Source organism: Siphateles boraxobius, unplaced genomic scaffold (assembly GCF_051911475.1).
Source record: "Siphateles boraxobius isolate OS27281-9 unplaced genomic scaffold, OSU_SipBor_1 8, whole genome shotgun sequence".
Taxonomy (NCBI): Eukaryota; Metazoa; Chordata; class Actinopteri; order Cypriniformes; family Leuciscidae; genus Siphateles; species Siphateles boraxobius.
In genome coordinates this window covers 29,636,494-29,661,833 of record NW_027509208.1, presented here as the reverse complement: position 1 = coordinate 29,661,833, position 25,340 = coordinate 29,636,494, and the positions used below count along the sequence as shown (strand labels likewise).

Genomic DNA, 25,340 nt, shown 5'->3' with positions numbered 1-25,340 from the left:
GGCAGATAATACTCATACAGAAAGTACGTATCATCCTTGTCGCATGCAACCAAGCACGCTGTCCCAAAATCACCATCCCCAGACTATGTGATAGATGGAGGCGAATGTCTCCGACATGCTCGTTGGCATGAAGCACCGATAAATCGTACACTGTCTCAAATGTCCACATTCAACCCTCCAAACAAGCCCATAGACCCGCCAACAGCACCGACAGTGGATAAACAGCTTTGGCAAATTTTACGAGCAGCATGTTACGCTACACCCAGCAGAAAGCAGCAGGGCGCATAGATGATGTCACGACCCCGGATAATGACGCATGCCAAGGAACTAGTAGCTCATGCTCTTATACGCACCGGAACCCTGGCCATTGGTCAAACCTAAAACAAGTGGGAGGGGTGCTAACCCATCCTGCCACAAACGGAAAACTTAAAGAGAAGGTTCAAATGTAGTTGTGGCATGACGAAAATGACGTTTAGTACGGCAATATGAACGTCAAAGTATGAGCGGCCAGAATGACCGCAATGGTCGTTCTAGTAGTTATGGAATTCTGGTAGTTCTAGTGTTAAAAGATTTTCTAAATTTGGCTTCAACGAATGAATTACAAAGCATGAAACGGGTAGCTATGCTGCAAAAAAGTATGACATTATGGATTGTTGTTTGTATTCCACATATCTTAACAATATGGCTTCAAAGAGATTGTGGAAGTCCTTTCTGCTTTTGGCTCCGATGTGTGCGCTAAAATGTCACGTAAACTTTAGCGCCTACAAAATTAAACTACGCAAAACCATTTTAGAGGAGAAGCGCAGCAGAATGGAATGGCGATTGAGTTTCTATAAACCCTTAAGACTATATTTTCAGGGATCATTTCTATAGTTCTTTGCTTGGAAATGTGTTTTGAAAGTGCTTGTATCCCAACCCACGATGAAGAGTCATGATGCTCCTATCTGAGCATGAATTGGGCACAGAGCAGTGACTTTGTTTGTGAGCTCTGTGTCGTTGATGAGCGTTCTGTATTGCTTTTCGCAATATGGAAGAAAGGAGTATGTTCTGAGTGGTGTTTGGTATTTAAGTCTCATTTTGGAATTGTTTTGTTTTTGCATCTGTAGGTCATATGCAGCAAACGTTATTGAAATGTGGAACTGTGTGTTGTCTAAGACAGAGGTTGCAAAAAGTGGATTTTAGAGTAAAGAGTGCTTTGGATATGTGCCCAGTTCGAGGTCAGCCTTTGCAAATTTTCTTTAAATACTATCAATGTCAAGTTTCTGAAATGCCTAAGTTAGCAATTGTTGGTAGGTTTGTGACTTTTTCGTTGGACGTCAGCTCTCTGCAGTTGAAGAAGTTTCTGTGTTGCTGTTGTCGATGTTGAAGAAAGGGGTATGATCTGAGTGTTGTTTGACATTTGTGCCTTTTGAGAAAGTGGATTGTTTTAGAAGCTTTTCTGGAACGCTTTCTGGCAATCCAATATTGGAAAGAGGAGCCCAGACCAATGGAGCAGCTCACGGCTAGGAAAAGACATCAATCATGAAAATTTCCACCTACTCACACTCCAAACATGGAACCACCCACAGCTGTAGGCAATGATGGCCTAATGGAGGTCACCATAAAATTGAGAACTCTGCTACACTCAAGGTTAGATGGTTCGAAGGACAGAATCCTTCAGAGGTGCTGAAGCACACGTTGGACAAGAGAGAAACCAGCTGAAGAGTAAGAAGACAGAGTTAGACTTGCAAAATCTTCTTTAATGATGTTGCCTTTCTTCAGTTCTGTCTTCCCCTTTTAAGGTGGCCTAGCGTTGTAACAGATGTGTGGAACAAAGCCCGGTTTGTTGATACCGCAGCCCGGGATGAACCTAAGTACCAGTTTAAATTCCTAAGTTCTTGGTTAAATAAAAGATCATTTCTGTTAACCCGGCTCCCGTCTCTCTTGTGGTTGTGTTTTGTTGCAGCTTAAACCTCTCCTCGTCTTGGGGCCCGTGTCACAGCATCCTTTGTATAAAGCAAACGTTGTCTCATCCAAGATACAATACAATATCACTGCAAAAACTTGAAATGTTTCCAGCGATGTGGTATTGCATCTCGGATAAGACAGCAGATATGAAAATCAGATGTTATTGAAAAAACGGGCCTGACACGGGTTCATTTCACATTTCGATGTCAGTCATAGCATGTTTTCTAAGTGCTCAAATGACGTCAGGTTTCTGAAATGTCTACATAAAGAATTGTTAATGTGTGTGTGACTTCTATTAAAAGATTTTCTAAATTTAGCTTCAACGAATGAACTACAAAGCATGAAGCGGGTAGCTATGCTGCAAAAAAGTATGACATTATGGATTGTTGTTTGTATTCCACATATCTTAACAGTCGGCTTCAAAGAGATTTCGGAAGTCCTTTCTGCTTTTGGCTCCGATGTGTGTGCTAAAATGTCACATAAACTTTAGCGCCTACAAAATTCAACTACGCAAAACCATTTTAGAGGAGAAGCGCAGCAGAATGGAATGCCAATTGAGTTTCTATAAACCAACAAGACTATATTTTCAGGGATCATTTCTATAGTTCTTTGCTTGGAAATGTGTTTTGAAAGTGCTTGTCTCCCAACCCACGATGAAGAGTCATGATGCTCCTTTCTGAGCATGAATTGGGCACAGAGCAGTGACTTTGGTTGTGAGCTCTGTGTCATTGATGAGCGTTCTTTATTGCTTTTTGCAATATTGAAGAAAGGAGTATGTTCTGAGTGGTGTTTGGTATTTAAGTCTCATTTTGTAATTGTTTTGTTTTTGCATCTGTAGGTCCTATGCAGCAAACTTTGTTGAAATGCGGAACTGTGTGTTGTCTATGACAGCAGTTGCAAAAAGTGGGTTTTAGAGTAAAGAGTGCTTTGGATACGTGCCCAATTCAAGGTCAGCCATTGCAAGTTTTTTAAGAATGCAATCAATGTCAAGTTTCTGAAATGCTTTAAGTTAGCAATTGTTGGTAGGTTTTTGACTTTTTCGTTGGACGTCAGCTCTGTGTCGTTGATGAAGTTTCTGTGTTGCTGTTGTCGAAGTTGAAGAAAGGGGTATGATCTGAGCGTAGTTTGACATTTGTGCCTTTTGAGAAAGTGGATTGTTTTAGAAGCTTTTCTGGAATGCTTTGTGGCAGTCCAATATTGGAAAGAGGAGCCCAGGACCAATGGAGAAGCTCACGGCTAGGAAAAGAAATCAATCATGAACATTTCCACCTACTCACACTCCAAACCTGGAACCACCCACAGCTGTAGGCAATGATGGCCTAATGGAGGTCACCATAAAATTGAGAACTCTGCTACACTCAAGGTTAGATGGTTTGAAGGACAGAATTCTTCAGTATGAGGTGCTGAAGCACACGTTGGCCAAGAGAGAAACCAGCTGAAGAGTAAGAAGACAGAGTTAGACTTGCAAAATCTTCTTTAATGATGTTGCCTTTCTTCAGTTCTGTCTTCCCCTTTTAAAGTGGCCTAGCATTGTAACAGATGTGTGGAACAAAGCCCGGTTTGTTCATACCACAGCCCGGGAGGAACCTAAGTACCAGTTTAAATTCCTAAGTTCTTGGCTAAATAAAAGATCATTTCTGTTAACCCGGCTCCCATCTCTCTTGTGGTTGTGTTTTGCGGCAGTTTAAACCTCTCCTCGTCTTGGGGCCCGAATCACATTATCCTTTGTATAAAGCATACGTTGTCTCATCCAAGATACAATACAATATCACTGCAAAAACTTGAAATGTTTCCAGCGATGTGGTATTGCATCTCGAATAAGACAGCAGATATGAAAATCAGGTGTTATTGAAAAAACGGGCCTGACACGGGTTCATTTCACATTTCGATGTCAGTCATAGCATGTTTTCTAAGTGCTCAAATGACGTCAGGTTTCTGAAATGTCTACATAAAGAATTGTTAATGTGTGTGTGACTTCTATTAAAAGATTTTCTAAATTTAGCTTCAACGAATGAACTACAAAGCATGAAACGGGTAGCTATGCTGCAAAAAAGTATGACATTATGGATTGTTGTTTGTATTCCACATATCTTAACAGTCGGCTTCAAAGAGATTTCGGAAGTCCTTTCTGCTTTTGGCTCCGATGTGTGCGCTAAAATGTCACATAAACTTTAGCGCCTACAAAATTCAACTACGCAAAACCATTTTAGAGGAGAAGCGCAGCAGAATGGAATGCCAATTGAGTTTCTATAAACCAACAAGACTATATTTTCAGGGATCATTTCTATAGTTCTTTGCTTGGAAATGTGTTTCGAAAGTGCTTGTCTCCCAACCCACAATGAAGAGTCATGATGCTCCTTTCTGAGCATGAATTGGGCACAGAGCAGTGACTTTGGTTGTGAGCTCTGTGTCGTTGATGAGCGTTCTTTATTGCTTTTTGCAATATTGAAGAAAGGAGTATGTTCTGAGTGGTGTTTGGTATTTAAGTCTCATTTTGTAATTGTTTTGTTTTTGCATCTGAAGGTCCTATGCAGCAAACTTTGTTGAAATGCGGAACTGTGTGTTGTCTATGACAGCAGTTGCAAAAAGTGGGTTTTAGAGTAAAGAGTGCTTTGGATACGTGCCCAATTCAAGGTCAGCCATTGCAAGTTTTCTAAGAATGCAATCAATGTCAAGTTTCTGAAGTGCATAAGTTAGCAATTGTTGGTAGGTTTTTGACTTTGTCGTTGGACGTCAGCTCTGTGTCGTTGATGAAGTTTCTGTGTTGCTGTTGTCGAAGTTGAAGAAAGGGGTATGATCTGAGCGTTGTTTGACATTTGTGCCTTTTAAGAAAGTGTATTGTTTTAGAAGCTTTTCTGGAATGCTTTGTGGCAGTCCAATATTGGAAAGAGGAGCCCAGGACCAATGGAGAAGCTCACGGCTAGGAAAAGAAATCAATCATGAACATTTCCACCTACTCACACTCCAAACCTGGAACCACCCACAGCTGTAGGCAATGATGGCCTAATGGAGGTCACCATAAAATTGAGAACTCTGCTACACTCAAGGTTAGATGGTTTGAAGGACAGAATTCTTCAGTATGAGGTGCTGAAGCACACGTTGGCCAAGAGAGAAACCAGCTGAAGAGTAAGAAGACAGAGTTAGACTTGCAAAATCTTCTTTAATGATGTTGCCTTTCTTCAGTTCTGTCTTCCCCTTTTAAAGTGGCCTAGCATTGTAACAGATGTGTGGAACAAAGCCCGGTTTGTTCATACCACAGCCCGGGAGGAACCTAAGTACCAGTTTAAATTCCTAAGTTCTTGGCTAAATAAAAGATCATTTCTGTTAACCCGGCTCCCATCTCTCTTGTGGTTGTGTTTTGCGGCAGTTTAAACCTCTCCCCGTCTTGGGGCCCGAATCACATTATCCTTTGTATAAAGCATACGTTGTCTCATCCAAGATACAATACAATATCACTGCAAAAACTTGAAATGTTTCCAGCGATGTGGTATTGCATCTCGAATAAGACAGCAGATATGAAAATCAGGTGTTATTGAAAAAACGGGCCTGACACGGGTTCATTTCACATTTCGATGTCAGTCATAGCATGTTTTCTAAGTGCTCAAATTACGTCAGGTTTCTGAAATGTCTACATAAAGAATTGTTAATGTGTGTGTGACTTCTATTAAAAGATTTTCTAAATTTAGCTTCAACGAATGAACTACAAAGCATGAAACGGGTAGCTATGCTGCAAAAAAGTATGACATTATGGATTGTTGTTTGTATTCCACATATCTTAACAGTCGGCTTCAAAGAGATTGTGGAAGTCCTTTCTACTTTTGGCTCCGATGTGTGCGCTAAAATTTCACGTAAACTTTAGCGCCTACAAAATTAAACTACGCAAAACCATTTTAGAGGAGAAGCGCAGCAGAATGGAATGGCGATTGAGTTTCTATAAACCCTTAAGACTATATTTTCAGGGATCATTTCTATAGTTCTTTGCTTGGAAATGTGTTTTGAAAGTGCTTGTCTCCCAACCCACGATGAAGAGTCATGATGCTCCTTTCTGAGCATGAATTGGATACAGAGCAGTGACTTTGGTTGTGAGCTCTGTGTCGTTGATGAGCGTTCTGTATTGCTTTTCACAATATGGAAGAAAGGAGTATGTTCTGAGTGGTGTTTGGTATTAAAGTCTCATTTTGGAATTGTTTTGTTTTTGTATCTGTAGGTCATATGCAGCAAACGTTATTGAAATGTGGAACTGTGTGTTGTCTAAGACAGAGGTTGCAAAAAGTGGATTTTAGAGTAAAGAGTGCTTTGGATATGTGCCCAGTTCGAGGTCAGCCTTTGCAAATTTTCTTTAAATACTATCAATGTCAAGTTTCTGAAATGCCTAAGTTAGCAATTGTTGGTAGGTTTGTGACTTTTTCGTTGGACGTCAGCTCTCTGCAGTTGAAGTTTCTGTGTTGCTGTTGTCGATGTTGAAGAAAGGGGTATGATCTGAGCGTTGTTTGACATTTGTGCCTTTTGAGAAAGTGGATTGTTTTAGAAGCTTTTCTGGAATGCTTTCTGGCAATCCAATATTGGAAAGAGGAGCCCAGACCAATGGAGCAGCTCACGGCTAGGAAAAGACATCAATCATGAAAATTTCCACCTACTCACACTCCAAACATGGAACCACCCACAGCTGTAGGCAATGATGGCCTAATGGAGGTCACCATAAAATTGAGAACTCTGCTACACTCAAGGTTAGATGGTTCGAAGGACAGAATCCTTCAGAGGTGCTGAAGCACACGTTGGCCAAGAGAGAAACCAGCTGAAGAGTAAGAAGACAGAGTTAGACTTGCAAAATCTTCTTTAATGATGTTGCCTTTCTTCAGTTCTGTCTTCCCCTTTTAAGGTGGCCTGGCGTTGTAACAGATGTGTGGAACAAAGCCCGGTTTGTTGATACCGCAGCCCGTGAGGAACCTAAGTACCAGTTTAAATTCCTAAGTTCTTGGTTAAATAAAAGATCATTTCTGTTAACCCGGCTCCCGTCTCTTTTGTGGTTGTGTTTTGTTGCAGCTTAAACCTCTCCTCGTCTTGGGGCCCGTGTCACAGCATCCTTTGTATAAAGCAAACGTTGTCTCATCCAAGATACAATACAATATCACTGCAAAAACTTGAAATGTTTCCAGCGATGTGGTATTGCATCTCGGATAAGACAGCAGATATGAAAATCAGATGTTATTGAAAAAACGGGCCTGACACGGGTTCATTTCACATTTCGATGTCAGTCATAGCATGTTTTCTAAGTGCTCAAATGACGTCAGGTTTCTGAAATGTCTACATAAAGAATTGTTAATGTGTGTGTGACTTCTATTAAAAGATTTTCTAAATGTAGCTTCAACGAATGAACTACAAAGCATGAAACGGGTAGCTATGCTGCAAAAAAGTATGACATTATGGATTGTTGTTTGTATTCCACATATCTTAACAGTCGGCTTCAAAGAGATTTCGGAAGTCCTTTCTGCTTTTGGCTCCGATGTGTGCGCTAAAATGTCACATAAACTTTAGCGCCTACAAAATTCAACTACGCAAAACCATTTTAGAGGAGAAGCGCAGCAGAATGGAATGCCAATTGAGTTTCTATAAACCAACAAGACTATATTTTCAGGGATCATTTCTATAGTTCTTTGCTTGGAAATGTGTTTTGAAAGTGCTTGTCTCCCAACCCACGATGAAGAGTCATGATGCTCCTTTCTGAGCATGAATTGGGCACAGAGCAGTGACTTTGGTTGTGAGCTCTGTGTCATTGATGAGCGTTCTTTATTGCTTTTTGCAATATTGAAGAAAGGAGTATGTTCTGAGTGGTGTTTGGTATTTAAGTCTCATTTTGTAATTGTTTTGTTTTTGCATCTGTAGGTCCTATGCAGCAAACTTTGTTGAAATGCGGAACTGTGTGTTGTCTATGACAGCAGTTGCAAAAAGTGGGTTTTAGAGTAAAGAGTGCTTTGGATACGTGCCCAATTCAAGGTCAGCCATTGCAAGTTTTTTAAGAATGCAATCAATGTCAAGTTTCTGAAATGCTTTAAGTTAGCAATTGTTGGTAGGTTTTTGACTTTTTCGTTGGACGTCAGCTCTGTGTCGTTGATGATGAAGTTTCTGTGTTGCTGTTGTCGATGTTGAAGAAATGGGTATGATCTGAGCGCTGTTTGACATTTATGCCTTTTGAGAAAGTGGATTGTTTTAGAAGCTTTTCTGGAACGCTTTGTGGCAGTCCAATATTGGAAAGAGGAGGCCAGGACCAATGGAGAAGCTCACGGCTAGGAAAAGACATCAATCATGGACATTTCCACCTACTCACACTCCAAACTTGGAACCACCCACAGCTGTAGGCAATGATGGCCTAATGGAGGTCACCATAAAATTGAGAACTCTGCTACACTCAAGGTTAGATGGTTTGAAGGACAGAATTCTTCAGTATGAGGTGCTGAAGCACACGTTGGCCAAGAGAGAAACCAGCTGAAGAGTAAGAAGACAGAGTTAGACTTGCAAAATCTTCTTTAATGATGTTGCCTTTCTTCAGTTCTGTCTTCCCCTTTTAAAGTGGCCTAGCGTTGTAACAGATGTGTGGAACAAAGCCCGGTTTGTTCATACCACAGCCCGGGAGGAACCTAAGTACCAGTTTAAATTCCTAAGTTCTTGGCTAAATAAAAGATCATTTCTGTTAACCCGGCTCCCATCTCTCTTGTGGTTGTGTTTTGCGGCAGTTTAAACCTCTCCTCGTCTTGGGGCCCGAATCACATTATCCTTTGTATAAAGCATACGTTGTCTCATCCAAGATACAATACAATATCACTGCAAAAACTTGAAATGTTTCCAGCGATGTGGTATTGCATCTCGGATAAGACAGCAGATATGAAAATCAGGTGTTATTGAAAAAACGGGCCTGACACGGGTTCATTTCACATTTCGATGTCAGTCATAGCATGTTTTCTAAGTGCTCAAATGACGTCAGGTTTCTGAAATGTCTACATAAAGAATTGTTAATGTGTGTGTGACTTCTATTAAAAGATTTTCTAAATTTAGCTTCAACGAATGAACTACAAAGCATGAAACGGGTAGCTATGCTGCAAAAAAGTATGACATTATGGATTGTTGTTTGTATTCCACTTATCTTAACAGTCGGCTTCAAAGATATTGTGGAAGTCCTTTCTACTTTTGGCTCCGATGTGTGCGCTAAAATGTCACGTAAACTTTAGCGCCTACAAAATTCAACTACGCAAAACCATTTTAGAGGAGAAGCGCAGCAGAATGGAATACCAATTGAGTTTCTATAAACCGATAAGACTATATTTTCAGGGATCATTTCTATAGTTCTTTGCATGGAAATGTGTTTCGAAAGTGCTTGTCTCCCAACCCACGATGAAGAGTCATGATGCTCCTTTCTGAACATGAATTTGGCGCAGAGCAGTGACTTTGGTTGTGAGCTCTGTGTCGTTGATGAGCGTTCTTTATTGCTTTTTGCAATATTGAAGAAAGGAGTATGTTCTGAGTGGTGTTTGGTATTTAAGTCTCATTTTGTATTTGTTTTGTTTTTGCATCTGTAGGTCCTATGCAGCAAACTTTGTTGAAATGTGGAACTGGGTGTTGTCTATGACAGCAGTTGCAAAAAGTGGGTTTTAGAGTAAAGAGTGCTTTGGATACGTGCCCCATTCAAGGTCAGCCATTGCAAGTTTTCTAAGAATACAATCAATGTCAAGTTTCTGAAGTGCATAAGTTAGCAATTGTTGGTAGGTTTTTGACTTTTTCGTTGGACGTCAGCTCTGTGTCGTTGATGAAGTTTCTGTGTTGCTGTTGTCGATGTTGAAGAAAGGGGTATGATCTGAGCGTTGTTTGACATTTGTGCCTTTTGAGAAAGTGGATTGTTTTAGAAGCTTTTCTGGAACGCTTTGTGGCAGTCCAATATTGGAAAGAGGAGCCCAGAAGAATTGTTATACATAAAGAATTGTTAATGTGTGTGTGACTTATATTAACACTAGAACTACCAAGGCGGTCATTTTGACCGTTTTTGAATTGTACAGTGTAATAACTTTGTTCAAATAAAATACATGTGGCTGTATGACTCTGACTTTTCCTAAATATATGTACATTTTATTCTGACACTGTTATTTTATTAAAATCAGAAAACACAAAACAGTTCTGAGTATTTCTACCTAGAATGGCCATGGCGGTCACTTTGACCGCACGCATTAGATATCATAAAACTTCCGCTACATTTCCCGCCTCTGTAATGAGTGTCCCCGTTGCATAGCAACGATTTGGCTTTTTTTGTTCACGCTATTCCGACGCTAATAAATATTATACAATTGAGCTAACAAAATGTCATCAAAAAGAACAATGACAGCCACAGAGGTTTAAGCCATGCTTAAAATGCTTGACGATGAGGAGTCGGATGGAGGAGCAGATACAGATAGGAACAGCGATGTCTCTTCAACGCATTCTCATCCTTTGGCGGCATATGTGAAGCCATATGACAAAACGGCGAAATACTACGCACATGGCACCCTTTATCGTCAATATAACACGCACTGTGATGGGTAGGTTTAGGTGTGGGGTAGGGTCTGCGTCTCATATTCACGCTAAAGGATGCCAGTCAACTTTATGACGCCTTGGGTTCGCGTGTTATATTCACGCTAAAGGGTGCCATGTGCGTAGTATTTCGCCGTTTTGTCATATGGCGTCACATATGCCGCCAAAGGATGAGAACGGGCTCGTCTCTTGGTCCCTGGACAGTTCATCCAGCGCTGAGAGTGATTCAGATAATGAATTCATTCTCCGTCGAAAAAAGAGCCGGCTGGACATCTCTGATCCTGGAACTGACCTTGTTCCATCGGATAATATTCCAGGTATATTTCTCTTCGCTATCTTTTTATACTTTGCGAGGCAGACTAGCTCAATAATCGTTGTAACGTAACTTCAAAGTAAAGTTATCCATCTCTAACTACCTAATGTAGGCTATAGCTTTACCGATCGGATCGGTTATCATATTCATTTTCCCCTCACACACCCACCACTGTTACCAACGCAAACACGAAACTTTCCTGATGACCGATCCAGTCATTCACATTTTTACGTCAGGCACACACCTCCACCAGCACACACACCTTTTCATTATTATTATTCTATTGCTATTATTATTTGTCAAGCTATTAGAAATCATATGGGCTAATTAGTCCTATCAAGATTATGATTTCATGAACTAAAAAATAATTAGTCTGTTCTGTTCTTTTTTTTTTTCTTTATCTTTTTTTTTTTTGGCAATAGTGCAAAATCCTGATCCATCAAATGTGCCTTCTGTGCCAAGACAATGCAGTCCGCCACAAGATGACGAGCCTGGCCCAATAAACCCATTTTCAGCCCAAAGGCATGAAACGGCGAAAGACGGCACAGTGTGGACCTATGTAAAGTTGGGTGAAGACAGAGGAAGGCGACAATGCCAAAATGTAATAACAGAAGCGGCAGGCCCCACAGCGCACGCCAAGCGCAATATTGAAGATGCCCTTACAGCCTTTTTGTGTTTGGTGGATGATGGCATGCTGAAACACATCAGGGACTGCACTGTGGCTGAGGCCCATCGAGTCAAGGAGGACAACCTATGGGACATGACAGTTGAAGAGCTAAAAGCCTTCATTAGTTTAATTTAGTTTTGTGGTGCGCAAGGTGAAAAAGGAATGGATCTGGCGACTTTTTGGTCAACCGAGTGGGGCTGCGCTTTTTTCAAGGAGACCATGTCCTGAAACAGGTTTCAGGAAATAATGCAAATCCTTCGTTTCGACAGAAGGGAAACCCGACGCACACGCCTGCGAGACAACAAGTTTGCCCTTATGAGTGATGTTTGGGATAAATTTGTCCAAAACGGCATCGCCTGCTACAAGCCTGGTGCCGACATCACTGTGGATGAGCAGCTATTCCCTACAAAATCAAGGTGCAGTTTCATACAGTATATTGCAAACAAACCGGACAAATTCGGAATCAAATTCTGGCTTGCTGCCGATGTCGACACCAAATATATGGTAAACGGTGCGCCTTATCTGGGCAAAGACGAGGAGGCCAGGTCAACGACTTGCAGACAGTGTGGTGCTGAAAATGGTCGAGCCATACCTGGGGAAGGGAAGAAACGTCACCACCGACAATTTTTTACTTCTTTTGAATTGGCAAAGGCACTTCAGGCCAAGAAAACCAGCTTGGTTGGCACGGTAAACAAGAGCAGACGAGAGCTCCCCCCGTGCATAAAGGCGCAAATGCCGCTGTTCAGCACAGAGGTGCTGAAAAGTGGCGATGCAACACTAACCGTGTATCAGGGAAAAAAAAAAAGAATGTTTGCATCCTCAGCACTGTCCACACAGCTGTTGGCATCACAAGTGGCCAGAAAAGAAAGCCAGAGACGGTAACATACTACAACAAGACCAAGGTAGGAGTAGACATTGTAGATCAAATGGCTAGAAAATATTCAGTAAAAGCTCCCTCCCGTAGATGACCAGTAGCTGTTTTCTACAACATCCTCGACCTGGCTGCAATCAACGCACACATATTGTTCAAGTAGTGCACAAATGAGCAAGTTTCACGGAGGGACTTCATCATGCGACTGGCGAGCGAACTTCGCTCCGACCACATGGGATCAAAAACCTCACAACTGGTAGTGCGAGAGCCAGGACCCGGGCAGGAGCAGCAGCAGATGGAGAAAAGGCGTCAGTGCCAAGTAAGGAGGTACTGCAAACAAAATAAAACCAAAGAGACATGTGCCAAATGTCGTAAAGTGGTGTGTGGGAGCTGCACACGAAAGGCGGTGTTTACCTGTGTGGACTGTGCATAAGCGTCAGTGAATGATGCGGGGTGTTTGCGCCGTTCAAATGAGCTTTGGGGAAAACTTTTCAACCTGATTTTGTTCGTTAAGTTTTTTTTTTTTTTTTTTTTTTTACTGAAACTAATAGTTCTAAAGCAGTTTTCTTTTTTAGCTAATGTTCATTTTTTCTTAACCTGTTTTTGTGTACTGTATTGTGCTGCATACTGTCCATGAAAGTTTTTTACAGTGTTTTCAAATGTAGGTAGTGTTTTTGTTATTGTATATATGTTATAAGTTATTGTATCATAAGATTTGTTTTTATTGTACTAAGAAAATAAGAAAATATTTATCAATTAGGCTGGAAATTAAATGTTCACATTCATTTGAATTTAAATGTTGTGTCCTGATCTTTATTATTACCAATCGTAACATTGTAAATCCATTTATTTTTAGATTTATTATTGATTATTGAACTTATTTACAAACAGGGCTGTACTAAACAGCTTTGACGTTTCCTAAATTTTTGCATGTCTACTCATGTGGTAAGTGCGGTGAAAAAAACTTTTTTTGACGCAAAACATTCCTCACATAGAGAGGCAGCACGTGTCGGGACAATCTTTCTTTCGTGTTTGTTTTAAGCGGTTTTAATGGCGATGACGTCATAACATGATGACAGGAATTAAATGTTTCATCGTGTTGCAGAGTGGTGTGGGAGCGGCAGCTCTGTTCTATATGACATTGGGCGTAACAACAATTTATACCCACGCTCAATTCAGTTTATTATTTCCGACTACGCCACTTGGGGAATTTCGCCCCAAGAATTTAATATGACATCTAAGCTAAGGCACGCACGGATCCTAACCACAGTTGGAGTCAGAGACATAGGTGATTGAAAACATATATATTTTATTAATTGTTAAAAGACAGTTCTTTTCCTATAAAAGGCGTTGACCAGCAATCACTCTCTTCAATTCACTAGGTTCTAGAGTGGGCGACAGGGAAACCTGGGCATACCCTAGGGCAGTCTCGAGGTATCACATCTATGAAGAATATTCTATTCAGTGCACACACACCAGCACAGCACACACTCCACGACTCAGGTCAGAAAAGACCACGACACACAGTGAGGACCCTACCACCTAATTGCCCCCTCATCTGCCCCCGGATGCCCATGCCCTGCCAACAAACAACAGAAAAAAAAGGACATTAAAGAGCAGTGTTATACAAAAAAATAACAAAAAATCACATAAATTCAGCAATACAATTCAACCCCAAAAAAATATATAAAAATTCACTGATACAATAATTTTAAAAAATACTCGGTCTCGACTAGTTAAAGAAATAAACCAAAAAAAAGAAACAAACTCAAAACATATCACAAATACAGAGTCATCCCTCGCTGAAAACCGTTCACTTGAAATGGCTCATTGATTGGCTCACTTAGAACGATTCACTTGAAATGGCTCACTTGAATGGCCCGCTTAGGACGGTTCACTTGAAATGGTTCACCTGAATGGTTCACTTGATCGGCCACTCGAGACGACTCACTCGCAACAAAACAACACACACAAAACAGAACCCAAACAGAACAGCAGTTGATGAGGCACAGCGCAAACAAAGTCGTATAGCAAAACACAGGGCAGATAATACTCATTCAGAAGGTAGGTATCGTCTTTGTCGCATGCAACCAAGCACGCTGTCCCAGAATCACCATCCCCAGACTATGCGATAGATGGAGGCGAATGTCTCCGACATGCTCGTTGGCATGAAGCACCGATAAATCGTACACTGTCTCAAATGTCCACATTCAACCCTCCAACCAAGCCCATAGACCCGCCAACAGCACCGCCAGTGGATAAACAGCTTCGGCAAATTTTACGAGCAACACGTTACGCTGAACCCAGCAGAAAGCAGCAGGGCACATAGATGACATCACGACCCCGGATAATGACGCATGCCAAGGAACTGGTAGCTCATGCTCTTATACGCACCGGAACCCTGGCTATTGGTCAAACCTAAAACAAGTGGGAGGGGTGCTGACCCATCCTGCCACAATCTTCCCCTCCCTTTTTGTATCGGCGCCCCGACGATGGACTCAAGCCGGAGCCACCAACATCACTCATGACCAAGGCCTAAACAAGATGTCACACAGTGGTTAACTCAGAGCCGACTGCGAACCTACTTCCCATCTCTCCTACAGTCCGGGGAGGATGGTGCACGTTTGGATGCCGACCAGCTCCAACTCGGCCTATTCGCCGAGGGCGACAATCCTACTACCCTGGGAGCTAGAAGGCACCGCAGATTTCCTCGCCACGGGTCCCCTGCCATGACGGCTACACGAAAAACACATGAGAATCTGTTACCAGTCCTCTGCCATGATGGCTATACAAGAAACACACGAGAACCTATTACCAGTCCTCTGCCATAACGGCTATATGAAAAACACACAAGAACCTATTACCAGTCCTCTGCCATGATGGCTATACAAGAAACACACGAGAACCTATTACCAGTCCTCTGCCATGATGGCTATACAAGAAACACACGAGAACCTATTACTAGTCCTCTGCCATAACGGCTACACGAGAAACACATGAGAACCTATTACCAGTCCTCTGCCATAACGGCTGCACGAGAAACACACGAGAACCTATTACCAGTCCTCTGCCATAACGGCTGCACGAGAAACACACGAGAACCTATTACCAGTCCTCTGCCATAACGGCTACACGAGAAACACGCGAGGACCTATTACCAGTCCTCTGCCATAACGGCTACACGAGAAACACGCGAGGACCTATAACCAGTCCCCTGCCTCAGGACGATATCGAATCTCCTCTCGGGCCTCCCCCTGCAGGTGGTCAAATACAATGAAAGCTTGTTCAGTGATCCCCATATGTCGTGCCTCTTGCAAGCCCGCGTCTCTTCGACCCATACATCGATACTCATACCGGATTTACCGCTAAATTTTGGGCATCGACGCTCTCGAGGCACAAAAACCAATCATTCCGATGCACTAGCACCAGAAGATTGGGGCCCTACAGGTGGAACAGTCGAAGTACCAGCCCCAGGCACCTGTAGCTGCTGCATCCTAACCTTATCAGCCTTTAACTGGGCTACTAACTCCCGCCACTCCTGTAATTCTTCCTCCATTTCGGATGACAATTAAGTAAACTTACCACCCCGGAGAGGCGCCACCTGTTCCTTACACCAAGCTGCTGTTCTGTTTCCAAAAAAATATTTAAAAAAACATAAAGACAATACAAACACAACCAAAACCTATTATCTCTGACCCAATCCGGTGATAATCCTGCCGACTACACGCCAAAATTTGGCAGGGTGGTGCGGGAGCGGCACCTCTATTCTATACGACATTGGGCGTAACAACAATTTATACCCACGCTCAAATCAGTTTATTATTTCCGACTACGCCACTTGGGGAATTTCGCCCCAAGAATTTAATATGACATCTAAGCTAAGGCACGCACAGATCCTAACCACAGTTGGAGTCAGAGACATAGGTGATTGAAAACATATATATTTTATTAATTGTTAAAAGACAGTTATTTTTCTATAAAAGGCGTTGACCAGCAATCACTCTCTTCAATTCACTAGGTTCTAGAGCAAGCCCATAGACCCGCCAACAGCACCGACAGTGGATAAACAGCTTTGGCAAATTTTACGAGCAGCATGTTACGCTGAACCCAGCAGAAAGCAGCAGGGCGCATAGATGATGTCACGACCCCGGATAATGACGCATGCCAAGGAACTAGTAGCTCATGCTCTTATACGCACCGGAACCCTGGCCATTGGTCAAACCTAAAACAAGTGGGAGGGGTGCTAACCCATCCTGCCACAAACGGAAAACTTAAAGAGAAGGTTCAAATGTAGTTGTGGCATGACGAAAATGACGTTTAGTACGGCAATATGAACGTCAAAGTATGAGCGGTCAGAATGACCGCAATGGTCGTTCTAGTAGTTATGGAATTCCGGTAGTTCTAGTGTTAAAAGATTTTCTTAATTTGGCTTCAACGAATGAATTACAAAGCATGAAACGGGTAGCTATGCTGCAAAAAAGTATGACATTATGGATTGTTGTTTGTATTCCACATATCTTAACAATATGGCTTCAAAGAGATTGTGGAAGTCCTTTCTGCTTTTGGCTCCGATGTGTGCGCTAAAATGTCACGTAAACTTTAGCGCCTACAAAATTAAACTACGCAAAACCATTTTAGAGGAGAAGCGCAGCAGAATGGAATGGCGATTGAGTTTCTATAAACCCTTAAGACTATATTTTCAGGGATCATTTCTATAGTTCTTTGCTTGGAAATGTGTTTTGAAAGTGCTTGTCTCCCAACCCACGATGAAGAGTCATGATGCTCCTTTCTGAGCATGAATTGGGCACAGAGCAGTGACTTTGGTTGTGAGCTCTGTGTCGTTGATGAGCGTTCTGTATTGCTTTTCGCAATATGGAAGAAAGGAGTATGTTCTGAGTGGTGTTTGGTATTTAAGTCTCATTTTGGAATTGTTTTGATTTTGCATCTGTAGGTCATATGCAGCAAACGTTATTGAAATGTGGAACTGTGTGTTGTCTAAGACAGAGGTTGCAAAAAGTGGATTTTAGAGTAAAGAGTGCTTTGGATATGTGCCCAGTTCGAGGTCAGCCTTTGCAAATTTTCTTTAAATACTATCAATGTCAAGTTTCTGAAATGCCTAATTTAGCTATTGTTGGTAGGTTTTTGACTTTTTCGTTGGACGTCAGCTCTGTGTCGTTGATGAAGTTTCTGTGTTGCTGTTGTCGATGTTGAAGAAAGGGGTATGATCTGAGCGTTGTTTGACATTTGTGCCTTTTGAGAAAGTGGATTGTTTTAGAAGCTTTTCTGGAACGCTTTCTGGCAATCCAATATTGGAGAGAGGAGCCCAGACCAATGGAGCAGCTCACGGCTAGGAAAAGACATCAATCATGAAAATTTCCACCTACTCACACTCCAAACATGGAACCACCCACAGCTGTAGGCAATGATGGCCTAATGGAGGTCACCATAAAATTGAGAACTCTGCTACACTCAAGGTTAGATGGTTCGAAGGACAGAATCCTTCAGAGGTGCTGAAGCACACGTTGGCCAAGAGAGAAACCAGCTGAAGAGTAAGAAGACAGAGTTAGACTTGCAAAATCTTCTTTAATGATGTTGCCTTTCTTCAGTTCTGTCTTCCCCTTTTAAGGTGGCCTAGCGTTTTAACAGATGTGTGGAACAAAGCCCGGTTTGTTGATACCGCAGCCCGGGAGGAACCTAAGTACCAGTTTAAATTCCTAAGTTCTTGGCTAAATAAAAGATCATTTCTGTTAACCCGGCTCCCGTCTCTCTTGTGGTTGTGTTTTGTTGCAGCTTAAACCTCTCCTCGTCTTGGGGCCCGTGTCACAGCATCCTTTGTATAAAGCAAACGTTGTCTCATCCAAGATACAATACAATATCACTGCAAAGACTTGAAATGTTTCCAGCGATGTGGTATTGCATCTCGGATAAGACAGCAGATATGAAAATCAGATGTTATTGAAAAAACGGGCCTGACACGGGTTCATTTCACATTTCGATGTCAGTCATAGCATGTTTTCTTAGTGCTCAAATGACGTCAGGTTTCTGAAATGTCTACATAAAGAATTGTTAATGTGTGTGTGACTTCTATTAAAAGATTTTCTAAATTTAGCTTCAACGAATGAACTACAAAGCATGAAACGGGTAGCTATGCTGCAAAAAAGTATGACATTATGGATTGTTGTTTGTATTCCACATATCTTAACAGTCGGCTTCAAAGAGATTTCGGAAGTCCTTTCTGCTTTTGGCTCCGATGTGTGCGCTAAAATGTCACATAAACTTTAGCGCCTACAAAATTCAACTACGCAAAACCATTTTAGAGGAGAAGCGCAGCGAAATGGAATGCCAATTGAGTTTCTATAAACTGTTCCACCTGTTCCTTACACCAAGCTGCTGTTCTGTTTCCAAAAAAATATTTAAAAAAACATAAAGACAATACAAACACAACCAAAACCTATTATCTCTGACCCAATCCGGTGATAATCCTGCCGACTACACGCCAAAATTTGGCAGGGTGGTGCGGGAGCGGCACCTCTATTCTATACGACATTGGGCGTAACAACAATTTATACCCACGCTCAAATCAGTTTATTATTTCCGACTACGCCACTTGGGGAATTTCGCCCCAAGAATTTAATATGACATCTAAGCTAAGGCACGCACAGATCCTAACCACAGTTGGAGTCAGAGACATAGGTGATTGAAAACATATATATTTTATTAATTGTTAAAAGACAGTTATTTTTCTATAAAAGGCGTTGACCAGCAATCACTCTCTTCAATTCACTAGGTTCTAGAGCAAGCCCATAGACCCGCCAACAGCACCGACAGTGGATAAACAGCTTTGGCAAATTTTACGAGCAGCATGTTACGCTGAACCCAGCAGAAAGCAGCAGGGCGCATAGATGATGTCACGACCCCGGATAATGACGCATGCCAAGGAACTAGTAGCTCATGCTCTTATACGCACCGGAACCCTGGCCATTGGTCAAACCTAAAACAAGTGGGAGGGGTGCTAACCCATCCTGCCACAAACGGAAAACTTAAAGAGAAGGTTCAAATGTAGTTGTGGCATGACGAAAATGACGTTTAGTACGGCAATATGAACGTCAAAGTATGAGCGGTCAGAATGACCGCAATGGTCGTTCTAGTAGTTATGGAATTCCGGTAGTTCTAGTGTTAAAAGATTTTCTTAATTTGGCTTCAACGAATGAATTACAAAGCATGAAACGGGTAGCTATGCTGCAAAAAAGTATGTCTCATCCAAGATACAATACAATATCACTGCAAAAACTTGAAATGTTTCCAGCGATGTGGTATTGCATCTCGGATAAGACAGCAGATATGAAAATCAGATGTTATTGAAAAAACGGGCCTGACACGGGTTCATTTCACATTTCGATGTCAGTCATAGCATGTTTTCTTAGTGCTCAAATGACGTCAGGTTTCTGAAATGTCTACATAAAGAATTGTTAATGTGTGTGTGACTTCTATTAAAAGATTTTCTAAATTTAGCTTCAACGAATGAACTACAAAGCATGAAACGGGTAGCTATGCTGCAAAAAAGTATGACATTATGGATTGTTGTTTGTATTCCACATATCTTAACAGTCGGCTTCAAAGAGATTTCGGAAGTCCTTTCTGCTTTTGGCTCCGATGTGTGCGCTAAAATGTCACATAAACTTTAGCGCCTACAAAATTCAACTACGCAAAACCATTTTAGAGGAGAAGCGCAGCGAAATGGAATGCCAATTGAGTTTCTATAAACCAACACGACTATATTTTCAGGGATCATTTCTATAGTTCTTTGCTTGGAAATGTGTTTTGAAAGTGCTTGTCTCCCAACCCACGATGAAGAGTCATGATGCTCCTTTCTGAGCATGAATTGGGCACAGAGCAGTGACTTTGGTTGTGAGCTCTGTGTCATTGATGAGCGTTCTTTATTGCTTTTTGCAATATTGAAGAAAGGAGTATGTTCTGAGTGGTGTTTGGTATTTAAGTCTCATTTTGTAATTGTTTTGTTTTTGCATCTGTAGGTCCTATGCAGCAAACTTTGTTGAAATGCGGAACTGTGTGTTGTCTATGACAGCAGTTGCAAAAAGTGGGTTTTAGAGTAAAGAGTGCTTTGGATACGTGCCCAATTCAAGGTCAGCCATTGCAAGTTTTTTAAGAATGCAATCAATGTCAAGTTTCTGAAATGCTTTAAGTTAGCAATTGTTGGTAGGTTTTTGACTTTTTCGTTGGACGTCAGCTCTGTGTCGTTGATGAAGTTTCTGTGTTGCTGTTGTCGATGTTGAAGAAATGGGTATGATCTGAGCGCTGTTTGACATTTGTGACCGATCACGGAAAGTAGGGACACAAGTCGGTTTTGGGGCATTTTGAGTTATTCACAGATTCTGAAAGTGTAGTCTCAAAGCTTTCCAACGATGTTTAACACATGGAAATCTGATAATATTTGGAGATGTTGTGGCCATTTGAAGGTAGGCACACAAAAAAGCTAAAAGGGGAGAAAACAGCCTCAAAAGATTGTGCAGTTCTCACCTCTCTCTGCTGCTGGGAGTGACAATAGGGCTCATTTACATCTCATTTAGATAAGCCATACCCCCTGTAAAGCTCCCCCCTGTAAAGCTGTAAAGCACAGGGGGGAGCAAAAAGGTCAGGAAAATGTGCCATCAAAGAAAAAAAAAAGTTTGCAAACAGGTAATAAATAAATGTCTCTTAGCATCTACCGATAAAACTGTATAGGCAACTCTTATGTACACTGAATAAAAAATAAGATAAACTCTAGAGAATGTTAAAATCAGAAACAGGATGAGCTATGTGATTTTATATATATATATATATATATATATATATATATGCTGGGCAGTAGCTAATATTAAGAAATATGTTGTGCTTTTACTTTTAAAAATGTTGGTAACGTTACAGTTAATGCTTACAAACATTGAAGATTTTGAATACAGAAGTTACATTTGTAATGGTGTATTTTCATTTAGATGTGGTATTATTATTTGTGCAGTAGCTAAGATTAATTACTGCATAAATTAATTAAGATTATTAAGTAATAAATTAATTTTAAGACAGCATGGAATAGATTGTAGAATATGCTGTTAGCTATAATTTGGATGGTATAGTACCATGAGCCACAATTAAAGTCTTGTGACACTCATGGCAGGCGTTATTGTTGTTGTTGTCGAGTTTCTGCGCGCCGATTGCTTTGGGCCGGGCCTAGTCAAAGTCCAGGGCTGTTTTTTAGTCCCCGTCCGTCCCTACATACAGTATAGGAGTATGCATCAGAATAGATTTTATTGCCATTGTCAATGAAAGGTTTTACAGACTAGGAATTTTCTTCGGTGTACTCATGCAACATGAAACACAAACTTTTGCTAATGATAAAAAATAAGCAATAAACTGGTTGATTGATATATTCTTTTTTATTTTCCTAACCCTAAGCAAATCAATCAAACATTGTTTAGAGTGCTTTTCATACAAGAATGTAAAACTAAATTCAGGTGGTTGGTTGATAAAGTGACATTGCAGGTGTTGTAAACAAGAAAAAAGGTCTTTGTGACACAGTCCAAAGAAATTACATTTGCATCCTCTTCTGTGGACTCTTCTGTGTTGTGACCCTTGGCGCGCATGTGATGTCTCTTGCCTCGTCAGCACAGAATGGCCTGATTTTTTCATATAGATAGTTCTGCCTGTCAATTTTCAGTCCAGGTGGGGCCAGGACAGGAAGACCGTCGACAGGGGGCAGATCTGCTCCGTCGCGCAGTAGCTGATATTCGACAGGTTGTGCATCACGGTGACTTTTTGCAAGCACCACACCTGGTCTCTTGGCTTCAAAGCTGTGACAGAAAAAGCACATAAGACATTTTAAACATGGCAAAGTATTTTCTTATAAAAAAACTGTCATGTGTATGTTGTTGCTATGTTATATTGTATGTACACAATGTGAAAGTTTCAATTACCTGAAGTGCTGATAACTCTTGATCTGTGGGAGTCTACGGAAGTGGCGAGTCAGATGCTGCTGCCAGTCGAAGGTCTGGACTAAAACTTTGCCCTCTGCCGTTCCAACAAGCTGTGGGATATTGAGGCGACTCACAGGAGAGCTGTTTTCCACAACCTGATGACAAAAAAGAGAAGAGAGGAAGAAAAAAAAAATCTTCAGTTAAATGTTTCATTGAAGCAGAACAGAAAACAGCACTGAAGTCATTAAAGCAAAGTAAAGTTAAAGTACCTCAGCGATGTCTGCCAAAGTGTTGACTCTTGTCTTCATGTAGGCTTGCTTGATGAGTCCAAAGCCACAGTCAGGGGAAAACTTGGTGTGGCCAGCAATAAGGAAGTGGATTTCAATTTTATCGTGAAGCTTGTGTCCAACCCGCCAGGCAAGGTACCAGAGCATGAAGTTGTTCTTGTTCTGCCCACTGCAGTTGTCACAATGAAGATCCACCTCTGTTTCTCCAACTCCAAAGTTGCAGAAGAAATGATGCATGTAGCTGATGACTTCATTGCTTCCCTTAGTAGATGACATGCCTTCATCAATCAGGTAATTCACCTGTTTCTGCAGCCCTTCACATGAAACACCAAATAGGCCACATTTCCGTGGGGTCAGGAAGTACATTGGTCCTGGCTGGAGAGGGTTTGAGGGAAAGTGTAACTGTAGGAGACAGAGGGAGAGAGGGAACTTGGATTAGATTAAATTAAATTTGCATCTATTCATAATTGTCTAATAAAGATAAACCTTACTATATTGATGCTATTCTGCATTTGCACTATTTATTCTCATGCACCAAATCGCCCTTTAAGGGACATTAATGAAGTAAAGTGAAGTAAATGTGTGTGAAATATTACATGCTGAGCAAAATCAAAACTGTAATGCATCCTAATCTTCTTGCTTGCTGGTAGGGATGGTCCAAAAGACAGGTTAGAGCCAGAGCAAATCTTTCTGCAGGCAGCAGTCATGTCGTTGTACACAGCCCTCTCTTTCTGCACAAGGGAAAGATGATCTTGTTGCTTCTTTACTGCTTCAGACTTTCTATCATCTGGGAGGTTTGCACTTCGTATCAGCTGCTCGTTATTGCTTTGGCACTGCCAGCAGAGATCTGTGCGTGGCCGGCAACTTTTGATGTGTGGGAGAAGTCGGTTCCACAGTGCTTTGAAGCTGGTTTTACAAACTGCACGCTCACCTGAAAAACAGATATTGCTTATGGTTAATTGTATTGTAATTGCTAATAGTGCTCCGCATTATTTCACTTTATAAGCACTCAATTTTAAATCAATGTTTACACATACCAAGCTCCTTAGCAGACTTCACGTAGAGACGCCACACTGAGGCCTTGGACACATGAGTTGGCAGCAACTTCACATGCCAATCCTTATGCCCAGGCTGTCGGCCAGGCAGCATGATGGCATTGTCTTCTGCATAGTTTTTTATGAAGTCCACAACTCTGTTGATATCCTCAGGGCTGATGAACCTGGCTGGTGGACGTGGCAGTGAGTGCTTCTTCCTCAAACGTGGTCTTGCCCCATTCTCCTCATAGTGTTTGACTATATCAGCCAGGGTGTCTCTGCCAATGCTGAAAAAAGGGGGGAAAAAAGAAAAAACGTTTAACATCATGGTCTTGCTAACAGGCATCTTGTCACCTATATCAAAATGTATTGTACAAATTATAGGTACTTTTACTTTACTGAAGTAAATTTTATGATGAATACTTTTTACTTTTACTTACTTTAGAGCTTGTATCTGTACTTCCTGGTTTAGTCTTGTTTTAGTCCTGGTTTAGACCTCACAGTTAGTGGTTAGACCTGGTTCGAGTCAAAGGATTAAAAAAATCCTGTACATTAAACTCTTCATAAATACTTTTACTTTTGACTTATAATGCACATTTTACGGCTACGTATACTTTATACTTTTACTTAAGTAGGAATTTAATCTGATACATTTACGATTACGTTAGTAAATCCTTGGTAAGAATATTAAGTAGTACTTCCTCCACCACTGGCTAAAATTATTAGCATCACAATCAATTCAAGAATGCTAACAGGCAGGTTTACCTGGGATAAGTTAAGTCATTAACACCAGTCAATTCAAGCAATTGAAGCATTATTCAAATTAATAGCAGAAGCTCACATTACCATCTTAAAGCTCATTATAGTAATGGGGGTTTTGGCAAGTGATATGGTGCTAACGATTAGCAGCTAACGTTACAACTAAAACGACAGTCCTGAGCTAGCTAAAAACAATAGGTAGGTATTGGAAGGTCTAAACATGGACTAAACATGAGCTGAACTTAGAATGAACTTAAAACGACAAACTTTGATGTTTATGGAAACTCACCCCATAAGAAACAGAAAAGTATTCTTGCAGATCTCGTTGCCTCCAATGAAATAAGTCGTTCGGGCACACTTTCTCTTTGTCGGGGTCTTCTTTGTGGATGTAACCATCTCCGAAGTTTGCACTGTGCGTCTGTTTGCCTCTAAATGTCCAATAATTCGCATGTCCTGCCACTCTTTTTCCGCAGCTAAAGAATCCAGCCGTATGTTGTACATAATGTCTGGAGAAAGCTTCTGGCTACAAGACTGTCTCCCATGCAGAGAGTTCTCTTTTCTCCTCGTGTAACATTTACAGTCAAAGTTACGGATTTTCCCCATTTCTCTATCTACATCCCCATCAAATGTTACTATCGATATAGCCTCTGATATCTTACGGTCCAACTCGTCTGACGCCAGTCCGATACATTCTTCCTCGTCTTCATCTTCGCTCAGTTGTAGATTAGGGATATTATTCAGTCTTATCATGCCACTTTCATCGTCGCTCAGATCGTCTTCAGAATCAGTGAACGCTTGTTCATAAGCATCCGGCTTGTCGAAGAAGTACTTCAAAACATTTTCATTGTAACGGCCACGGTTCAGCTCGTCTGTGACATTCTTTGCGGCGTCCATCTTCATTGAATTTTGATATCAGATAGAGCCGGCTAGAGCGCTGCATA

The 25,340-nt window shown here is 41.3% G+C and overlaps 1 protein-coding gene and 8 non-coding genes across 9 annotated transcripts; 8 read left to right on the top strand and 1 right to left on the bottom strand.

Annotated features, from left to right (window-relative positions):
* The first annotated feature begins 842 nt into the window (after window positions 1-842).
* LOC143729925 (small nucleolar RNA U3) lies at window positions 843-1,056 on the top strand. Its single transcript, XR_013200175.1, has one exon. It is a non-coding gene; the product is annotated as a small nucleolar RNA U3 (small nucleolar RNA).
* A 1,465-nt stretch (window positions 1,057-2,521) lies between these two features.
* LOC143730083 (small nucleolar RNA U3) lies at window positions 2,522-2,735 on the top strand. The gene has a single exon (XR_013200313.1). It is a non-coding gene; the product is annotated as a small nucleolar RNA U3 (small nucleolar RNA).
* A 1,471-nt stretch (window positions 2,736-4,206) lies between these two features.
* Window positions 4,207-4,420, top strand: LOC143729900 (small nucleolar RNA U3). Its single transcript, XR_013200153.1, has one exon. It is a non-coding gene; the product is annotated as a small nucleolar RNA U3 (small nucleolar RNA).
* A 1,470-nt stretch (window positions 4,421-5,890) lies between these two features.
* Window positions 5,891-6,104, top strand: LOC143729876 (small nucleolar RNA U3). Its single transcript, XR_013200131.1, has one exon. It is a non-coding gene; the product is annotated as a small nucleolar RNA U3 (small nucleolar RNA).
* Window positions 6,105-7,566: 1,462 nt separating this feature from the next.
* LOC143730071 (small nucleolar RNA U3) lies at window positions 7,567-7,780 on the top strand. Its single transcript, XR_013200302.1, has one exon. It is a non-coding gene; the product is annotated as a small nucleolar RNA U3 (small nucleolar RNA).
* A 1,474-nt stretch (window positions 7,781-9,254) lies between these two features.
* Window positions 9,255-9,468, top strand: LOC143729905 (small nucleolar RNA U3). Its single transcript, XR_013200157.1, has one exon. It is a non-coding gene; the product is annotated as a small nucleolar RNA U3 (small nucleolar RNA).
* A 7,570-nt stretch (window positions 9,469-17,038) lies between these two features.
* Window positions 17,039-17,252, top strand: LOC143730216 (small nucleolar RNA U3). Its single transcript, XR_013200434.1, has one exon. It is a non-coding gene; the product is annotated as a small nucleolar RNA U3 (small nucleolar RNA).
* A 2,868-nt stretch (window positions 17,253-20,120) lies between these two features.
* LOC143729871 (small nucleolar RNA U3) lies at window positions 20,121-20,334 on the top strand. The gene has a single exon (XR_013200126.1). It is a non-coding gene; the product is annotated as a small nucleolar RNA U3 (small nucleolar RNA).
* Window positions 20,335-21,934: 1,600 nt separating this feature from the next.
* Window positions 21,935-25,161, bottom strand: LOC143729377 (uncharacterized). The gene is made up of 6 exons (XM_077220608.1): window positions 24,689-25,161; window positions 23,644-23,927; window positions 23,203-23,537; window positions 22,589-23,008; window positions 22,320-22,474; window positions 21,935-22,196 (listed from the first exon to the last, which is right to left on the bottom strand). Exons 1-6 carry the CDS (start codon window positions 25,147-25,149, stop codon window positions 21,935-21,937), a joined length of 1,917 nt encoding a protein of 638 aa, XP_077076723.1. The 5' UTR covers window positions 25,150-25,161.
* Window positions 25,162-25,340: the final 179 nt, after the last annotated feature.

Coding starts and splice junctions, on each gene's coding strand:
- LOC143729377 (XM_077220608.1), bottom strand. CDS start 25,149: ATGATAAGACTGAATAATATCCCTAATCTACAACTGAGCGAAGATGAA. Junction 23,009..23,202: donor GTTTTGATTTTGCTCAGCAT/GTAATATTTCAC, acceptor TGTCTCCTACAG/TTACACTTTCCCTCAAACCC. Junction 22,197..22,319: donor AAGAGTTATCAGCACTTCAG/GTAATTGAAACT, acceptor TTTCTGTCACAG/CTTTGAAGCCAAGAGACCAG.